This window comes from Garra rufa, chromosome 16, assembly GCF_049309525.1.
Source record: "Garra rufa chromosome 16, GarRuf1.0, whole genome shotgun sequence".
Taxonomy (NCBI): domain Eukaryota; kingdom Metazoa; phylum Chordata; class Actinopteri; order Cypriniformes; family Cyprinidae; genus Garra; species Garra rufa.
The window spans coordinates 37,496,593-37,510,966 of record NC_133376.1 but is presented as its reverse complement, the minus strand read 5'-3'; the positions used below and the strand labels follow the sequence as shown (position 1 = coordinate 37,510,966).

At 35.2% G+C, this 14,374-nt stretch overlaps 1 protein-coding gene across 2 annotated transcripts in view; it reads right to left on the bottom strand.

The window, feature by feature from the left end:
* Positions 1-13,559, bottom strand: part of smad5 (SMAD family member 5) — a 29,248-nt gene extending 15,689 nt beyond the window's left edge. The window contains exons 1-3 of one of the 2 annotated variants that reach the window (XM_073820103.1): positions 13,442-13,554; positions 13,279-13,367; positions 1,500-2,256 (exon numbers count right to left, since the gene is read on the bottom strand). In XM_073820103.1, coding sequence (XP_073676204.1) covers positions 1,500-1,902 — 403 coding nt within the window. In that variant the 5' untranslated portion in view covers positions 1,903-2,256; positions 13,279-13,367; positions 13,442-13,554. Of the gene's footprint in view, positions 1-1,499; positions 2,257-13,278; positions 13,368-13,441 lie in introns of both variants that reach the window. The other variant, XM_073820102.1, reaches the window with a different exon arrangement.
* Positions 13,560-14,374: the final 815 nt, after the last annotated feature.

Sequence of the window (14,374 nt, the reverse complement as noted above, 5' to 3'; positions counted from 1 at the left end):
ACTACACCGGAATGAGAGTGTAGTTCCTAATCTTATCGGCCTAGAAAATTGCATCTTTACATAGTACAAAGTGGAGTGTTCCTTTAAGAGGTTAAAAACGAAAAATTGTGTGAATATTCAGTTTTAAAAAAAAGTTAAAAAAAGTTAATAATAATTTTGTATTTTTTCCACAATTAAGTGGTTAATCTTGTTGTAATATTTTTTTAATCATTTAATTGTTTAATTTAAATTTGCCAGAAATATTAATATATAAACACCTATATTATACTGTACAAAAGTAATACAAGACTAATATAGTTGTTACATGTTAAACCATACTTTTATTTTGACAGGTTGCCATAAAGTATACAGTATGATATGATGCTAGTTTTCTCAAATTAAACAGTTTATCTGTTCATATGAGAAGCAAAGGCTGAAAAAAAATGACCGGGAGCGTCACGCGTACTTCAGTATGCGTGTAGTAAACAAAACCGTGTCTCCGCCATTCATACATACAGAGGCAAATGCGACATGCAGGATTCATATTTAAACAGTCTTTTTGCGTTTCAGTATTCACAGACACTAGTCCATATCACTATTAAAGGAGTAGTTCACTTTCAGAACAAAAATTTACAGATAATGTACTCACCCCCTTGTCATCCAAGATGTTCATGTCTTTCTTTCTTCAGTTGTAAGAAAATTATGTTTTTTGAGGAAAACATTTCAGGATTTCTCTCCATATAATGGACTTCTACGGTGCCCCTGAGTTTGAACTTCCAAAATGCAGTTTAAATGCAGCTTCAAATGGCTCTAAACGATCACAGCCGAGAAAAGAAGGGTTTTATCCAGCTAAGCGATCGGTTATTTAAAAAAAAAAAAAAATTACAATTTATATACTTTTTAACCTCAAATGCTCTTCTTGTCCAGCCTTTGTGTGTGTACTCTGTGTCGAGATTTAGTATATAAATTGTAAATGTTTTTTAGGAAATAACCAATCATTTTGCTAGATAAGACCCTTTTTCCTTGGCTGGGATCATTTAGAGCCCTTTGAAGCTGCATTTAAACTGCATTTTGGAAGTTCAAACTCTGGGGGCACTATAGAAGTCCATTATATGGAGAGAAATCCTGAAATGTTTTCCTCAAGAAACATAATTTCTTTACGACTGAAGAAAGAAAGACATGAAAATCTTGGATGACAAAGGGGTGTATATTACATTATCTGTACATTTTTGTTCTGAAAGTGAACTACTCCTTTAAGTGATAGACCAACTTTTGATTTATTCATCAAAAATAGACGAATTCCGTGGCATTCAGCGCTATAGTAAATTCAGTTTTTATGAATAGACTCCGTGATCCAGTCCATGTTTTCGCAGAGGAGAAATTGTAGACAACCATGTAGAGACAGAAATGACATGCCGTTGTGTAAATAAGATAAATAAAAGGCGGGACGCCCCCCCTAATATAATGGCAGGGGAAACACTGGTGTCAGAAGTAATATAAATGCATCAGTGATGACTCACCTGGACTTTCAACTCGTTTGTAGTGATATGGGTTGATGCACACTTCTTTCTGTTTGGAACCGAACGGATACTCGCACACCTCCAGGGGTTTGAGTTCGTGATGAGACTGCAGGTCAGGCCAGCGCCACACGCGGCAGTAAATAACGTGAGGGAGGCCCTTCCTGTGGGACACCTGTAGTCTCCCGTCCAGCGACCGTGGGATGGTCACACATTTACTGGGCTGTCCAGGACTGCTGAGCGCCTTCTCCAAGTCCTCCATAGCGCCCTTTTTCTTCTTCAATTTCTTCACCAGGGCATCCACAGCCTTCTCCGCCCATTTCTCCTCCTCGTCGCCCTGCTTCCAGCCCAGCAACCGCTTCACCGCCGGGCTGGTGAAGGAGAACAGACTGGACATGGAGGTCATAGTCCCGGGCAGCACCAGGAAGCGGGATCTGAAGCGCTCTCGGCCCGCAGTGTGCCAGGAAGATGATTATGTGCGTGTTTGTGTATTTGGGGGGGAGGGGAGTGGACGAGCTTAGCCTTGTAGGACCAAGGACAGGAAGTCGAGGCAGGACGCAGCTGCTGGTGCTCAGGGCTCAGGAAAGCCTGCAGTGAAGCGGGAAGGGGGGTGGAACTGGGTCACAACCACTCCGAGAATTAGTGTAAAGGGCAATTGAGGAATTAAGGCTGGAAACGACGATGAGCTATTAGATATTAGAGACTAATCCATGCCATATTCTGGTTGCGTTAAAGAGGTTGACACTTCGAGAAGGGGCACCTGCAACAAAAAGAAAAACTGACATTAGTTTGGAAATAAAAAGCATGTATACGATTCATAATGATGACAGATGTGATGCATATCTAAGAAGAAATATCTAAAAATTAAGTTCAAACAACACTTGTGACCCTGGACCTCAAAACCAATCATAAGGGTCAATTTTTTGAAATTGAGATGTATACATCATCTGAAAGATGAATAAGCTTTGATGTATGGTTGATCTTAGGATAGGACAATATTTGGCTGAGATACAACTATTGAATATCTGGAATCTGATGGTGCAAAAAATCAAAACATTGCCTTTAAAGTTGTCCAAATGAAGCTCTTAGCAATGCATATTACTAATTAAAAATTAAGTTTTGATATATTTATGATAGAAAGTGTAAAAATATCTTCATGGAACATAATCTTTACTTAATAGCCTAATGATTTTTACCATAAAAGCAAAATCAATAATCTTGACACATACAATGTATTTTTGGCTATTGCTACAAATATACCCATGCTTCTTATGACTGGTTTTGTGGTCCAGGGTGAAATGTTATCCAACAAGATACATGGAATAATTGTACTTCATTGAAACTGTAAAATTAGGAGGGAAAAACGTATTAAAAATGGTTAAAAATAAACTTGGAGAAGAAATTGTGAGCAGCTACAATATTATTAAGACTGTGTTTCTCAACCAGAAGGCCAAGGTCAAACTTCCAAAGGGAGCCCCAAGAAGATTTTAAAATAAGAAAAAACAAGCTTTAAAATGAGCTCAAACATTGGAAAACCAAAATATTTATTTGAATTTATTCCTGGATGTATGAGGTTGGCTAATTTTTAAAGTTAAATTTATATACACCTGAAAAATGAATGTAAAATCAATACAATCATAAAACAATATGGGCATTTTTATATTGAATACATGTTTTTTTCCATTAAATATTACCTATTAACATTTATATTTAATGATAAAAAAATAAAATTAATTATTAATAATAATATATATAATAATTAATATAATTAAAAATAGTATTATTGCACTTTAATATAATTAATGAAGTAGTAAATTATTAATTATAAACAAAAATAAATTTATAGTACACTTAAAAAATACAATGCAAATATTTACATGTATAAAAAAAAAATATTTTATTTTATAGACGAATTTTCAACATTTTCGAACCTAAAATCATCAAGCTTTTTTTGCTGGCAAATTAGCGGCCTGTTTTAGTGCTGCCGAGTTAAGCGCGTCCTTGAATGTTTTGCATTTTGCACTGAAAATGAATATTTATGCTATATTTATGCTTTTAATACAGTATTACAGTTAGTCAATCTAAAATGATGATTGTGCATTATGCGGTCCACCATATTGGTATGCAATTGAGCGGCTTGAACTTATTTACATAGCACATCTTTTTATTTTGGTCACGCATGTGCACCACTTACGTGCATAAATGGAAAAGTCATGTCAATTCAATGCAACATTCTTAAAACTTTTGGAATTCTGAAATTATTTGAATTTGAATTACTTTAAGTACTTAGCCTTTTATTTTACATCACAGCTATTTAGCTCTTCACAGTGATGAAAACAGTTTAAGATTGTATTCAGTTCAACCGAATCTTTGGATAATATAATTAGAGTACTTACAAGTTTTGTAACATGTCCAAAAATTTAAACCACTAAATCACTACTCACAATGACAATTTTAGCCATCTTAAAAAACACAAATAAACAAAAAACACTGTCCAAAGGAAGTGCGCAAAAAAACGCTACCGCCTACTGAGTTATAAAACCACACACACATCTGAGGTCTTGCAGATAACTGTTAGGATGTACCCATTAGGGGTGGGCGATATGACCTAAAATTAATATCACGGTATTTTTCATTTTTTGAACGGTGACGGTATAATATCACGGTATTACTGTTTTTGGGGTACATTTTGGGAGTAGCAGCCTGTCCTGTCATGGACATGGAAGAGTATTATGCATTCTCAACATATTTATTTTGCAAAAAACCAAAAGATCTTACTTAACAGTGTACAACAAAACAAAAATAATTGATTGAAATTTAATTTCTGCAATATTTAAAATCTTTAAATAACTGGGGGAAATCAACCCATGGCAACAGTTTAAAAGTAGACCAATTCTGTGGGGAAAAACGCGGACTTGGCAACCCTGCATCCAACACGAGCTGCTGGAGTTAATGTCATTGCACACATGAGTACGAAATTTTCGTCCGAGATTTTTGCACGTAAAAAAAAAAAAATACGGGTTATGTTAATTGAGTTTACACACTGCCTCTGAAACTTTCGTCCGTCATAAAAACAATTCGGATCGTGTTTGATTTTCTGCATTTTCGCATCCATAATAAGCATTTTGATAAGGATGGCGAATATGAGAAAAAAAAATAAATAAATAAAAAAAACGCATACGAAAATCGGACTCAGTGTACAATGACCTTTAGATTTGAATGATCACGGGTCGAAAGTAAAGAGAGATGACAAAAATAGACTGGAGGATTTGCTGCAATCTTGTACTCACTGACAAATATCTATTAGAAGATGTGCTGCTCCCTTTACACGGAGTGTGCGTTATCGCAAAATCAAAAGTAAAAGTAAACAGCGCGAGCACTCATTTAAAAGCGATTTCTATACCCTGCATATTGAAAGTGCGAAAATTATATACAATATTAGAATATTTGCAGGTGCGCCAATAAGAAAAAAATATGGAGCTCAACTAAATATCGCACCAATTTTGTGATTGGCTATGTAGTGTGGGGCTCGGGTCGGGTGGGCCAAGCTTCTGATTGGGTGGCCTGTAAGGAACTATAGAACTAAGAGCATTCTAGAAAGAGCTTTGTGATTGGATGGAAATTTCAAGCATCATGCAAGGACATGCAACTGATATAAATATTGGTTGGACGTTTAGGGGGGAGTATGTGGCTGCTATTCGCAGAGAATTTAGTAACGTCAATGATTCTAATAAGCTCAGGCCAGTCGCGTTCGCCTCGCGCCCGCTCAATTTGTGATCCGCTGTGTAAATCCTTTGGCCGGCCGACCGGGAAAAGTCCCGGTCGTCCCGATTGCCACTCCGCCCCTGGTATAGGCTACAGGCCCGACCTATCTTCACGATGTTTCACCAGTCGTTTAATGTCTACTCCCCTTTTACCTACCACCTGCAAAGCTGATACGAATATGTTTTACTTTTTTATTTACAACAAGATATATAGCATAAGGACAGGTATTCAGACCACAACTGAACGTTTGAAGAAAATCGAATGCCTTATTATTTAGAATTAGCTATTATTGATGTAAATGCAGCCATTCAAGGCACATAATTGATTTATTACGGTATTAGAAAATCCATGTCGTGGCGCAATGTCACACCGGTGCTGACTATGACACCGGTGTACCGCCCACCCCTAGTACCCATCTGCCATTGTTATGGTGAACTACAACAGACTCATTGTGTTGGATCTGCAAGCAACAGCCTCCCGCTGCCCCACCCAGGGAGCTCCCAGAGCGAGAGCGAGCGGCGCACAGCACAGCTGCTGAAAAAGTTGCAAGTGTAACCAGGACAGAAAGGATATAAGACCTCTGAGAGGCACTTCCTGTAGCCACATCCCTTCCCCTTGACCTCTTCAGCTGCCAAACATCAGCCCATTGGCTCTTTGGGACAAAATGTTACTATTCAAAGCACTTCCCACTTCCAGATCACTACGCTGTTTGTCCTGTCAAAACCACGCCGTGCTTTATGTAAAATGAGCATGATGGATAAGTAACCATTATTAGTCAAAGGCGCAGTTAAGACGGGCAAACGACAGCCAAACATCTCCAAACAGTAAGCAGGTCACCGCCTCTCACTTCGCCATCAGTGTCAGTACAACAGAGCTTCCCCGATATTGTTCAGACCCTGTTTATGTACAGCCACATATATACAACGGAAGCAGGAGCGAATCAAAGCAAAGGCCTGACATTAATAGCACAAGCTGAAATTGACATGTCATTGTCTTCCACCAGGAGTGCAGATCTAATTTTGTAGTTCAGATCAGATAAATGAAAGGTAATGTTAGCAATTCAATATACACTACTGTTCAAATGTTTGGGGTTGGTAAGATTTTTAGTTTTTATTGCTTTAAGGATTGCTCATGCTCACCAGGGTTGTATATGAAATATTACTTAATTTAAAATAACTTTCCTATCTGAATACTTATTCCTGTGATGCAAAGGTGAATTTTCAGCATCAAAACTCCAGTCTTGATCCTTCAGAAATCATTCTAATATGCACATTTGCAGCTCAAGAAGCATTTCTTATGGTGTGTACTTAAATTTCATTATTCACATGAATAGATTACATACAAAGTCAATGCAAAGACGCAAATTTGCGTTGGGTGATGCGAATTGGGTGACAATTGCTGCAAATGTGCAATTATCAATGTTGAAAATGGATGTTTTTCCTATTCCTATTTTTTGGTGGAAACAAATTAAAGGTCGACCGGTTTTGCCGATTAATCAGCACTGATATTTGATAGGCAAAAAAAATCAGTTATCGCCAAAAAAAAAACATGCCGATAGTTTTTCCGGTTTGCATCTGTTGCTGAAGCAGCTGAAAGCTTCAAAATAACAGCATTTATTTCAAATAGAAATCTTTTTTAACATTCTAAAATTCAGTGTAGTGTGATCAATTTAATTTATTTTCACTGAATAAAACACAAATTTCTTTAAAAAAAAAAGGAAAAAAAAAAGGTAGTCTAAGTTTAGCTCTGTTGACAGCTTCAGTTAGAAAAACCTACAAGTCCTATAAAATAGCAGTAATACTAAGCCTGTACATGAACACAATAAGTATATGGAGATATGCATTTGAATGGTTTATAGGGATGTAACGCTATTGTCAATATCGTGGTATTGCGATAGCAAAGCTCAATATCATTGTGGACACATGGCAGAAATTAAACAATAGGTCTTCCAGGCAAAAAAAAAAATATTTTTAAATATATTTAAACTTTTTATTCTAACATAAAAAGTTGTGTTTTGGGCCACTATGCTTTGGCAAAGTATCTGTCAAATGAACTAAAACTAAAAAGCACAATATGGCTTTATTCCTTCATCAAGTGCTTATTTCGTTCAGGCGATCAGCTTTTGATCCAGTGTTTTCTGCGCCTCAAAGCGGCTCAGTTCGCAGTGAATGCAGTTTAGCATGCATTTGGCAATGCAACGGCCACCATTTATGCTTTATTTTCTCGGCAGATGATTACAGCATTTCACTAGATTTGTAGCGAGACAAGTTTTTGTAAGCCTGTTTTCACTGAAGCTACAGTTTTCTGTCAAAATAAAAGCTCTACTGCTGTTTCCATTGAAATAAAAGCTTAAAAGTACAGTATGAATTGCTGACAGCTAGCGGTTTAAACGGGTAACGTTACTGCAGTCCAAATTCAAAATATCTCTTTCAAGTGTAGAAATTAGGGACATATTGTAATTTCCCTACTGTTGTGTAAAGCAAAAATAATATACCTATGAAATAGGTACATATTGACAATTTATTTTACAGTGCAATTGTTTTACAATACATGGCTATTACTGTTATAGGAATACCAATAATATAAAATTGCTATTATTATTATTGTATTCTGATTTGTTTGGCTTCCTAAAACACCTGTGTGAATGTAATTTAGACTGAGACAGTATACCACAAATAAAAAGAGGGTCGAGTCCCTTTAAAGTTCTTAAAGACTTTTTTCTGACTCAAGTTTTCTTGGTTAAGAACATGGGTTGGAGCTCTTAATTTTAAACTCTTAAAGTGCATTAGATAAAATAGTTTAACTTTAAAATTTACAAAAGTCTTCATATGTCTATTTTTTAAATATCACAAAAAATATCAGACTGTGGACTTCACATGAAGGTGTTTTCATACCGTGAGATTTTGATAATAGTTAAAATGGTTTAAAATGCAAAAAGCATTCAAATCTATTTATTAATTTGTCTTTAAAATGTACATTACATGTGCTATACAGTTTGCGCTTAAAAAAAACAAAACAGAAAGTGTCAAATGTCTTTTTGACTGCAGAAGTCACCTGTCACGGTCAGTGCTACAAAAGCAAAAAACTATTTGCTGTGGAAAAAGTACCTGCACTTCACTGATGGTGTGTGTCAACTTCATATCGTTTGTCAGTGTTGTAATTCCTGTTTTTGGATTTTCTCTATGTAAAAAGTCCTGTTCTTGGATCCTCGCACATACCATGGCAAACTTACATGGCTATGATAGAAGCTCTAATATTGACAAAGCAAGCAAGCATAAGAACAGCATGTTCTGTATGTTTAAAAAAAACAAATGAGTGACACGCATTTTAATACTACGCCACCAAAGCTATCAATATTTTATTTTCAACATTTTCAAGTTTCTTTTGCTCACCAAGACATTTATTTGATTCAAAGTACAGCAAAACTGTAAAATCTTTTAATATTTTTTCTACTTAAAATAACTGTTTTCTATTTGAATACATTTTAAAATTTCTGTGATCAAAGCTACATTTTCAGCATCATTACTCCAGTCTTCAGTGTCACATGATCCTTCAGAAATCATTCTAATATACTGATTAGCTGTTAAAGAAACCTTTTTTGTTATTATCATACAGTTAAGTAAATTGTTTCAGGATTCTTTGATGAACAGAAAGATCCAAAGATCAGGATTTATCTTAATAAAAGCTTTTGTATTATACACTATACCATTCAAAAGCTTAATTTTAATTTTTCTCCTTTTTAGCAAGGATACTTTAAATTGATAAATAAGTGATGATAAAGACATTTATAATGTTACAAAAGATGTCTATTTCAGATAAATGCCATTCTTCTGAACTTTCTATTCAAAGAAATCTGAAAAAAAAAAAAAAAAAAATCTACTCAGCCGTTTTCAGCATAAAAATAAATTAAATAAATAAAACAAAACAGAATATTACAATGATTTCTGAAGTATCATATGACTGGAGTAATGATTCTTAAAATTCAGATGTGAAATCACAGGAATAAATTACACTTTAAAATATATTAAAATAGAAAACAGTTATTTTCAACAGTACAAATATTTCAAAATTTAACTGTTTTTGCTGTACTTTGGATCAAATAAATGCAGGCTTGGTGAGCAGAAGAGACTTATTGAAAGTACTGAAATTCATGATCATTTTAAACTGATCAGAGAAAAGGCAAAAAATCAAGCCACAGATTGAATTTCTAAAATCTTCCCTCGATTATGTTCAATGAGACGGCACGCACCAAAAACGCCTTGCTTATCAGCAGAAACAAGTAATCAGCTTGTAACAAGCGCGCTCTGCCTTTATTGCTGAGGGACAGATGATAGCGAAGCTTTAACAATAGGAAGTACAGGACTCAGATCAGCAATATAGGAGCTCAAAACACAAACACACACTTCCCCGCTCCCTATCTCCATCCTGCCTCTACACTCAGCTGCTCCATTTGCAAAATGAGAAGCACAGAAAGCATTACCCGTATTGATTTTGAGTCACAAAAGCCTCCCACTTAAAAGCTTTTACTCTTTCTACGCTCTCGTTTCACGGGGAGGGAGACTTTTTGCTTTAAAAGATGAAGAAGAAATGTTTGGCGTGAGGCTAAGATGCCCATAAAATGAAAATCGACAGTCATCCGTTTCACCCCAAATAATGAAAATAACATTGACCACAACCGCAACTCGGTTATCAGAAGATGTGCATCTTGATGCTGCTGTATGTATAATTATGATATACACTCAAGAGCAGCGCCATTTGCAAAATTACAAGCTTTCTAAATCATAATGGAGTCACATTTTGACACTAATAGAGCTCCAGACCCAAGGAAGAGGTGCTTTTATTCGGGATCAATTGATTTATTACGAGGACAGTCGTGCAGTCGCAATGCCTCTAGTGGGCTTCACCCCATGCATTATCCTTAAAATCTAATTACGCATACAATTAGGTATAATAGCCAGATTGAAAGAGCCATCTAACATTTCAGTGACATTTAAGAGCACGACAGATGCAAGACAGAAGCCTCACAATTCAAATTTGATCAGAAAAATATGGCTTTGGCTTACAAGCAGAGAACGAGATCTCTTTTTCTAAATAAGGAGGAGAGCCGTCACACCCATCCAAGACAAAGATGCAGTCGTTCAGAGCAGGGGGGGCTGTTCAATTGCTTGACACCATCCAGTCTCTCCATCCCTGGAGCCTTACATCATCGACACAAATAGGGAGGATAGACCCTCTTTATGCTGTACATAAACAATTACCAGCCCATTGTTCTCTATGCCTGAAATACTACAAAGAAAAACAGGTTTCTAAAGGTATACATGTGCAACGTTAATTTTAATCGAGATTCAGGATCAGATCATAGATCGAGATTGACAACAGATGTGAACGCTCACATGAACATCTATGCGACAGATGTTACACGTTGGCAGATATTCAGAGGCTTTCAATGGAAACCAATTGTGCTATTGCAAAAATGCAACCAACTAGTGCAGAAGCAAAAAAGAATACAGCTCCACCAATGAAAAAAAGTTGTTTATGTGGGGAAAAAAATGTGAAACTTAAGACTTTTTTCCCATAATGTTAATCAGCTATTGAAAAAAAATACTTGATCATGTGGCATACTCAATTTCTATAACATTTATTCTAATGCGTATCTTAACTATTTACTATTTTTAATCTTGTTTATTATATTTACCAATCCAGACCACTTCATTTTTATCCTGCTTAAAGGAAAGTTTGTATTGTGCACTACCAGTCAAAAGTTTTTGAACAGTAAGATTTGATGTTTTTCTGCTCACCATGCCTGCATTTATTTGATCCAAAATACAGCAAATACAAAAGTAGAATATTGAAAAAAAATACTATTTTTAAATAACTGTTTTTTTATTTGAATATATTTTGAATACATTTTGAATCCCATTTTTTTAGCATCATTACTCCAGTCTTCAGTGTCACATGATCCTTCAGAAATCATTCTATTCTGATTTGCCGTTTAAGAAAGATTTATTACTATTATTATCAATATTTAAAAAAGGATTCTTTTCATTTATCTGAAATAAAACACTTTTGAAACATACACTATACCATACAAAAGCTAGGAGTCAGTATAATTTTTTTTTTTTTTGGGAAAAAAATTGTTGAAATTAATACTTTTATTTAGCAAGAATGCTTTGAATTGATTTAAAGTGATGATAAAGATATTTATAATGTTACAAAAGATTTCTAACTTCAGATAAATGCTGTTCTTCTGAACATTCTATTTATCAAAAACCTGAAAAAAAAAATACTCCGCTGTTTTCAACATAATAATGATAAATGTTTTTTGAGCAGCAAATCAGAATATTAGAATGATTTCTGAAGGATCATGTGACTGTAGACTGGAGTAATGATGCTAAAAATTAAGGTTTGAAATCACATAAATTACATTTTAAAATATACGCAAATAGAAAAGAGTTATTTTAAGTAGTAAAAATATTTCAAAATTTTACATTTTTGCTGTACTTTGAATCAAATAAATGCAGGCTTAGTGAGCAGAAAATACTTCTTTAAAATCTTAATGTTCAAAAACTTTTGACTAGTAGTGTACATCAAAGTGAGCTATAAATTAAAATGCACATAGTGTTTCACTTCACAGATAAATTTGAGATCTAATGTAGGACTTTTGAAAAAGAACAGCGCATTTACTCATATTGACAAGGCAATCATTTATGCATCACCATGAGGAAAAAAAAAAAAGAAAACTACACTGACAAACAGAATCTTATTATGCAATGAATGAATGCCAGTAACATGGTGATGCTGCTCTTTGAAGCCGCTCCATCTCCGATAACATGTCACAAGCTGACCATATCTATACCTCCCCTCGGTCAAGGTCAAAAACAAGCCGATGCCTTTCAAATGCGTTTCTATAAAGGACTCCCATTATGATATTTAATAAAATGTTATTTTAAGGGCAGCATTTGTCAATTCATCTCAGGGCAAAACCAAAGCTTCTGAATCTATAAATTTCAACAATGCACCACAAAAAGAGCAATAAACAAGTCTCAGAATGACGTGAATGATACTTATAACTTCTAAACAAACAAAAACCACCAATTTACACCTTCAAAACATCTTTCTCCAACACTTTCAAGGATGATCACAGCACACTATGAATGATAACAGCTCAAATTCTCAACGATTACAATCAAAAAGATACTAAAATATAAACTTGTACACATTTAGATAGACAATAAAGGTCGATTAGCCATAAGCAAACATCTATGAATGTGTTTTAAAAGAGTTTAAACGAGTGTTACTGAAGAAAGACTCACTCAAAGTGCAAAAACCAAGTGAGATGCCCATCTAGACGGCATTTTGGGCATCACATGCGCGTTTAGAAAGTCAAAGCCAAGGGACAACACTAGTTTTTCTAAGACTATAATGGCCAAAAGTGCTGTCTGAGTGGGCAGCACACTACATTTTGAGACACAGCCAGTGAGACACGCCACGACACGCACATCTTTCCTCACAAGAATGTGAACACTCACTTTGTTTAACTATACACCGATTGTTTTTAAAGTACACGGTTGTTTATTTCATCCTCGTGGGGTTTGTATGTAATACGCGCGATTTCGCGTGGAAATCATAAATGTTTATTAGCGCAATAAACGAGTGAAGCTAAGCTAACGTTACGTTAGCCGGAACTTTGTGGGATTGACTTTACAACATGAGCATTCGTTAGAAATCCAAACCGCTTTTACAATAAAACCATGCGTTTTAATAACTTCCAACGACATATTTATAAACACATTCTTGTTAGTTTTGTTTTTTTTGTATTGTGTGATAACTTACTGCTAGCCGAACTGCTACATAGCCAGTTAACGTTAGCCGTTTAGATTTGCAGTTTGCGGTTTAATTAAAGCCGAATAACCAACAACGTACAACCTCAGAATAACTGTCTGTAACCTGTTTCCAAATATTTTAAATACTGCTTTTACAAAATGTAAATAAAACTTCGTTCACGTGTTTTCCTCACCTCATTCGGACAAAAAGGAAAGAAAAAACAGCAAGGAAACTTTTTCAATCACTTCTCAACACCCCCCTGCGGAAAAGCCACCACCATCCCTGTTGGAATAAAGTTGATAAGAGACCACTGAACCGTCTTTATCTGCGAAATGTATTATCATTAGATTGCATACCTTTCATGAAATGGTGTAGCGTCTGTCGACCTTTGCTCTGTTTTACAGACACCGACATGAAGCAGTTTTTTTTCCTCTTCTCCTGCCTCTCTTTCCCTCGTCTCTCACCCGTCCTGGCGTCAAACAGACTGGAGGCGCATCACATTAGTGCATATCCATCCGCCCATTTGACAACCTACTACAGCACAGTGCCTGCAGAGAGGATGCACTTGAGATCATCAAAAGATGTCTGTGATGAATGTGACCCAGGACCACAAAACCAGTCATAAGGGTCAGTTTTTTCATCTGAAAGCTTGTTAAGATAGGACAATGTTTGGCTGAGATACAACTATTTGAAAATCTCCAGTCTGAGGGTGCAACAAAATCTAAATATTAAGAAAATCGTCTTTAAAGCTGTGCAAATGAACGTCTTAGCAATGCATATTACTAATCAACAATTACGTTTTGATATATTTGGGGTAGAAAATGTACAAAATATCTGATTTAAGAATTTTTTGATATTTTGGCTGGAAACAAGACAAAAAATCTAAGTAAAAAAAGCATTTTTTTTGCAGTGCAACAATACATTGTATGGGTCAAAAATATATTTTTTTCTTTTATGCCAAAAATCATTAGGATTATTAAGTAAAGATTATGTTCCATGAAGATATTTTGTACATTTTCTACCCCAAATATATCAAAACGTAATTGTTGATTAGTAATATGCATTGCTAAGAAGTTCATTTGGACAGCTTTAAAGACAATTTTCTCAATATTTAGATTTTTTTAGATAGCCACACTGCAAAAAATGGTTTCTTACTTAGATTTTTTACCTTGTTTCCAGCCAAAATATCTAAAACTTCTTTTTTCTAGACGAGTAAATTTTTTTTCTTGTTTTCAGAAAAAAAAAACATGTCAAAATGAGTGAGTTTTTGCTTAGAACAAGCAAAATAA